This window comes from Pinus tabuliformis, chromosome 4_2, assembly GCF_031772625.1.
Source record: "Pinus tabuliformis cultivar Carrire ecotype Pingquan chromosome 4_2, CPIR1, whole genome shotgun sequence".
NCBI classification, from domain to species: domain Eukaryota; kingdom Viridiplantae; phylum Streptophyta; class Pinopsida; order Pinales; family Pinaceae; genus Pinus; species Pinus tabuliformis.
In genome coordinates this window covers 434,785,752-434,791,562 of record NC_142304.1, presented here as the reverse complement: position 1 = coordinate 434,791,562, position 5,811 = coordinate 434,785,752, and the positions used below count along the sequence as shown (strand labels likewise).

The window sequence follows — 5,811 nt, the reverse complement described above, 5'->3', positions numbered from 1 at the left end:
AGACATTTCCCTTTTATTATACTTAATCAACACTCTTATTTTTCCTTGGTTAATATATGCCCATGATTATTATGTCTTTGGTTAATATATATACCCATGGTTATCATGTCTCTGGTTAATATATATGCCCATAATTATCATGTCTATGGTTAATATATATGCCCATGGTTATTGCAAACAAGCTCTTGGTTGAAATTACACTATTAGGGAATGAATGTTGTGAAAATCTCCACGTTCATTCAATGAGCGTGCAATATGACATTTAAAAGTACCCTATAGGAGAATTTACACTATTAGGGAATGAATGCTGTGAAAATCTCTCACATTCATTCAAAGGGCGTGCAATATGACATTTAAAGTACCCTATAGGACATTTAGAGAATCATAGCGATAAACGACAATGACCATCCTGTTTACAACTCCATACACATATTGGTTTAAACGTTCATGCAATGCTCCACTAATATTTATAATGGTGACCCAAGATGTATGTGGAACAAATTGTTCGGTTATAAAATTCATTTTCAATATTATTTTACACGGTCATGAATCCAGACTCACTATCCATGACATGGAAAGCATTATACAGTGGAAATCATTATGAAGAGACCATAGTTGTCTTCTTTTAAATGTGTCCAATCAAACTTGGGATGGATGGATTTATAGCGATACTTGTAACTAGAATACCAATGTGGGAATAGTAATATTGGTGAATATAATGCTATGGAAAAAGCTGCTCTTGCAGCAAACCTACAAGTTACATGATCCCAGAAGTGTACGTGGATGTCACTCAAAATGCCAGCAGTATTTTTTTTGTAAGGACTAATTTGGTTTCATGTGCATAAGCATCACTTATCCCTCTTTTCCAAACTCGGATGACACCACCGTACATACACATAAAGAGATGGAGAGGTGGACGACCCCACATTCGAAATAATGAAAATCTGGAATTCATGGTGTTTTTACAGTTTGAGTAGACCCTTGTTTGGCGTTATTGATTTTGGCTTTCATTAATTTGTCAAGCTCTTCACCCCCTCCAACCTCTTCGAGCTCCTGCAATACGGTCCACTCAGAGATTAAATAATAGATCACTGTAAAATGAACAGGAAAATCTGAACAAGAAACAAATGAAGTTGATAGGAGTTTGGCAGAAATGACATGACTCACTTTTGGTCCAAGGAAGAGACCATAAGGAACTCCATTAAACTTATCTGCATGGTGCAGCTGCAATTGAATTGCAACATGTGTACATGATCAGCTTTATTTCCTTGAACTTCTGAGTCTTTTCTTGTTGACAGAGGAAGATTATTGACAAAACTCTGATATTTTTCTTGTTGACAAAAAGGAAGAATATTGACAAACCTGATGTGCAGCTGCAACCCTCTGAAGATATGGAACATTTGCTATGGGTCCCACTGGAAAACGACGGTGAACAAGACCGTCATGCACAAACATATATGCCATACCAAATACAGTGATCCCCAGGCCCTGAAAAACAAATAATCCATAGATTACCATGGGAAAATTAGACTGTGGTCTTAACTTGACCATGACCATAACCACAAGACTGTTGCAACCGTTGTTATAGTATATATTTTAGAGGAAATTCAGAATCAGATGATGAAAAACCAAAACATCAGGAATTTCAGTAAGGTTTGAGAAACTGGGATCAGAACCTACGGCACCAAAGCATAGGCCTGGCACAAAGCCTTTGTTGAAAAATCCATAAGATAAGAGGGCAATGGCCGGGACAGCATTAGTAATAGCACACACATCATTCAGCTCGAAGGGGCCTTCCCTTGTTCTGTGATGAGACTGCCACACACCCATGTTAACACAATAATTCATTACATGTCACTATGTTATTTCACAGAGTTTGATCTAAGGATTGAAGATGTAATAACAAAGTATTGACAGAGAAAATTTAGTACCTCGTGCATATTCCATAAAGAAGAATGCCAGAGAGCTCGATGTGCCCAACGAGCCCAGGCCTCCATTCCAACCTGCAGGAGAATTTTATCATTTCTTTCATCATGATCACTTGACCTAACCATATATTTTTCTCTAAATGTACTTTGTCAGTGAGTCTTACCGTTGCTCCAACAGCTAAAGAAAATGTGCCAAACATCTCAGTCAAAGGAACCTCCCCACCCTGGAGCAGAACAACAACAATAAATTCACTTGTGATGAATCATTCATTGAAGATGTCATGATAAAAGTTTATCAAAAAAGTGGGATACAGTTTTAGATATACATTATTTAAGCTAATACCTACCGTACAAAATTCTTCAGATGATTGAGATAAGCATTCAGGGTTGGGTGTAGACCAGCATATGTATTTTAATCGAATTTATAAAGCCGAAGGAGGGATTTATTATATTAGAAAATAAAAGTGAAAAGCTAACCTCTCCGCCATCATTATCTTATTATTATGTATTAAGATTTACACAGGATTTATTATATTAGAAAATGAAAGTGCAAAACTAACCTTTCCACCATCATTATCTTATTAATATGTATATGTATTAAGATTTACATAGAGATTTGTTTATTTATCTATTTATTGATGTATTGAGGTCAGATTTATTGAGTCCAGAGGTTCATTTTATACTTTAGTTTAGGCATTTGTTTATTTATTGAGTTTAGAGGTTTATTCTAGGCCCCATTCTACAGCCAGCTTAGTATGATGTGTAAGTATGTCTGTCAGTCATCAAAGTTGAAACCAAAGTTGAAATTTTGCTTATGCCCACCAAAATAAAAAAAATCTAAAAATCTAAAAATAAAAAAATTTAAATAAATAATATCTGTTCATACAAAAAAAATTGAAAAGTGAAAAAATTACATGTCACTCCACTTATGTTATCTGCTCATGTTATATATTCATGTTAGATCCATAATTAAAATCGATCTATGCTGATTACTATTATCAGTTTAGGCTGGGTCGGGAAAAGACAATCTATTCCCAATGAAATGCTTGCTATTCACCAAAATTATCCTATAATTAATTAAAAATCCATAAAATAATTAATTTCACCCAAAATAACTTCCATCCTCAACCTAAAAGCCACCTCAACCCAAAAGCGCACCTGAGAGTTTCATCCATTCCCTCTGAATTCCATCCATCCCTTCTCATTGGGGTTATTAGCATTCACATATTGACATTTCATTATACAGGCATAGAATTACCTGTACTTGCCAAACAAAACGATAGTAAACTGCTCCTGCTGCCATGGAAGTGATCCCAACACTGGACGCAATCGCAGCAAACAAATATGCATATCGTTCAGCCTTCTTTCTCGCTCTTTTAGCAGACACTTTTCTCAGGTTTTCATCCCTTTTCATTAACTCAGATGCCAACTTTGACTGCAAAGGCAAAGGCTCATCAATACTTTCTTCCTCTGCTTCGGTCTGGGGAGATGTGTCTCTCATTATCATTTTGCATATTGCCAACCTTCCTAATCGATAAGTTGCAGGAGCGGTCCCGATATTCTGTAGACCAAGACCATGAATGTCTCGTCTCAGACAAGGTCTGCTCATGAAAAGTTTTACGGCAGTCTGGTTAGGTACTATAGTGCTGCTCCCCGGCAAAATTGAATTCATCTCTGCAATTCTTTCTGTAAGAGCCCATTCAAAATAGTGTTAGCATCATGAAATATGAGAAAAGTGGTGATGTAAAAGCCCATTCAAAATAGTGTTAGCATCCTGAAATATGAGAAAAGTGGTGATGTTTAAAGACCTGGACTATACTCGTTACCAACACAGAGTATTTCCATCTTTAAATATGCTAGATTAATTGAAGATGAATAACCACTTAACTGTTAAAACCACTTAACAGTTCAAATTTGCTCAAACCACCCTAACAAATAAATTGCTCCTCAGCTCGATGTTGCCTCCCTTTCTTATTATCAACGAGAACTCAGCTGGCTATGTAACCTAATATACTTCCTCCATGGACCCTGTTCATGTTTCTCTCTAACGTCCGCGCCCACCTTGTCTCTGTGTCCAAAACGCGTGTCAATTTCCACTTCCACTATACTTTTAACGTGGCAAAGACCCATTTGCAGTTGCAAGAAGCAAAATGTATTGCGTGGCTCATTCCGCAAACGAACCAGATCCCCCCACAGAGAATTTCAATGAATTGGGCACTGTCTAGGGTTCATTCTAATCCGGGAAAGTAGGTGGAGACTTCCTCACCGACCCCATCTTTCCTTATTTTTCAATTAGGGAGACAGAATGTACATTGACTAACACATGTCAAAAAGCCAAATAATACGCCATAACTTTCCCTTCCGAGTCATGATATTTGTCTGAATTATTTTTCATTCTCCTCTGTAGAGTGGTTGGCACATGTCCCTGGAAGTCTAATCTCGCTGCCTCTCATATAATGACAAACTGACACCTCTCCCTGCCTTCGAAACAGCCTGGTGGGACTTGCATGTGAAAGGTACCGAACTTTCAGGTCTACCGTATACGATAAAGAGTAGTCTAGCTAGGCCGTGAATTCGCTTGGATAATAGTGGACAATTTGTTATGATTTTTGTTAAATTTTAGTAAATTGTTTTGGGAAATTTTGCCGGTGAAATTTTAATATTTTAGGTGATTTTGCTTTTGAAGATTTTATAAGTAGTTTACAGGGGTGTGGATGAATTTCATGGAGGTCGAGGAATTGTCCGGTCAAAAGTAGTTAGAATCTGGGCAAAAAAATTCAAAATTTTTTGTAAAGGTAGTGTTTGAATTATATTTTTGATGGTGGAAATAGATTCAGTACCATCCAAAACTTCTACCACTCCCTAAAATTTTAACTTTTACTTAGATTAAAAAAATCTCTGCCTGATTTTTTTTAAATATAACCTAAATTTCCATAACTTTTCAAGACAAAAACATAACCATTATACTCGCCATTTTTAATAATTCTCAATCAATATCTACTTAAAAAAATATGCCAACACTCTTATAATAAAATTTTTTGAAAGAAAAATCTACACATTCTAATAAAAAATATTTTTTCAAGCCACTATAGCCTCCATAAAGCCTCCATAAAAAACGCGGATAAAGTAACAATCTGCTCCGCGTGTTTGGATTGCTCACACGGATATCATATCCAATGAAAAGATCAATAATGCCGATATGGAACAGTGTGAAACTAACGCAAGCCACCATCATCTGCAGCTACAGTGAGATCAAAATCCATCAGTGGATCGAGTGATGTAATCAAATGCGCATGAACATGGCTTAAAAGATAACTACACATAACGAAATTGAAATGCTTGGCATGATCTCTTCTGGAAGATTGGACGAAAATAATGAAAGAAAATGCCATAACAAGAATTCTTGACTGCGATACAGAATATGCTTTTGAAAAAGTATGTATGGGGAGGGTTTTCGGTATTTTTTTTGGTTATATGTGGTTAAATTTACAGAGTTAGTGTCCCTGCTGAGTTTTTTTTTACTAATGTATAAAAAAATATTTTAAATAATAAAAAATCATAGCCTCCCTTAAAAGTGTACAAGTGTACAAGGCTGTATAAGGGATTTTGATGAAAGGTGTTATTTAATTTATTAGTGGTACTGCATTTACTATTTTAATATAATATAAATAATATATGATATTACTTATTTTTAAAGATTTTTTTTATAGATTTTGTTTTAAATTTGAAGATTTTTAAGAATGACAAGTTTAAATGGTTTAATTTATAAAGTTCAAGTGTTTTAGGAGCTTTTAGGAAATTTTTGGATGGTTGAATTTATTTATGGATTCAAATACCTATTTTCTCAAAAAGAATAAACTCATAATTTTATTTAATTTATGAA

General features: G+C 35.2%; 1 protein-coding gene across 3 annotated transcripts; it reads right to left on the bottom strand.

The window, feature by feature from the left end:
• Positions 1–710: 710 nt before the first annotated feature.
• Positions 711–4,181, bottom strand: LOC149169829 (beta-carotene 3-hydroxylase 1, chloroplastic-like). Of its 3 annotated transcripts, none has more exons than XM_089428820.1 (8): positions 3,737–4,181; positions 3,187–3,614; positions 2,093–2,152; positions 1,932–2,003; positions 1,681–1,815; positions 1,363–1,488; positions 1,168–1,224; positions 711–1,053 (listed from the first exon to the last, which is right to left on the bottom strand). In XM_089428820.1, the coding sequence occupies exons 1-8, from the start codon at positions 3,771–3,773 to the stop codon at positions 952–954; spliced, it is 1,017 nt and encodes a 338-aa protein (XP_089284946.1). In that variant the 5' UTR covers positions 3,774–4,181; the 3' UTR covers positions 711–951. The 3 variants fall into 3 exon arrangements, with proteins under 3 accessions (XP_089284946.1, XP_089284948.1, XP_089284947.1); XM_089428822.1 differs by having other exon boundaries at positions 3,834–4,178; XM_089428821.1 differs by having other exon boundaries at positions 3,817–4,176.
• Between the last annotated feature and the right edge of the window lie 1,630 nt (positions 4,182–5,811).

What these genes read in the sequence shown, in the direction of transcription:
- LOC149169829 (XM_089428820.1), bottom strand. Translation starts at nt 3,773, where the DNA reads ATGGAAATACTCTGTGTTGGTAACGAGTATAGTCCAG. An exon ending in GGGTTGCAGCTGCACATCAG is followed by an intron (nt 1,225 to 1,362) that starts GTTTGTCAATAT and finishes ATTCAATTGCAG; the next exon opens with CTGCACCATGCAGATAAGTT. An exon ending in GTCTCTTCCTTGGACCAAAA is followed by an intron (nt 1,054 to 1,167) that starts GTGAGTCATGTC and finishes ACCGTATTGCAG; the next exon opens with GAGCTCGAAGAGGTTGGAGG.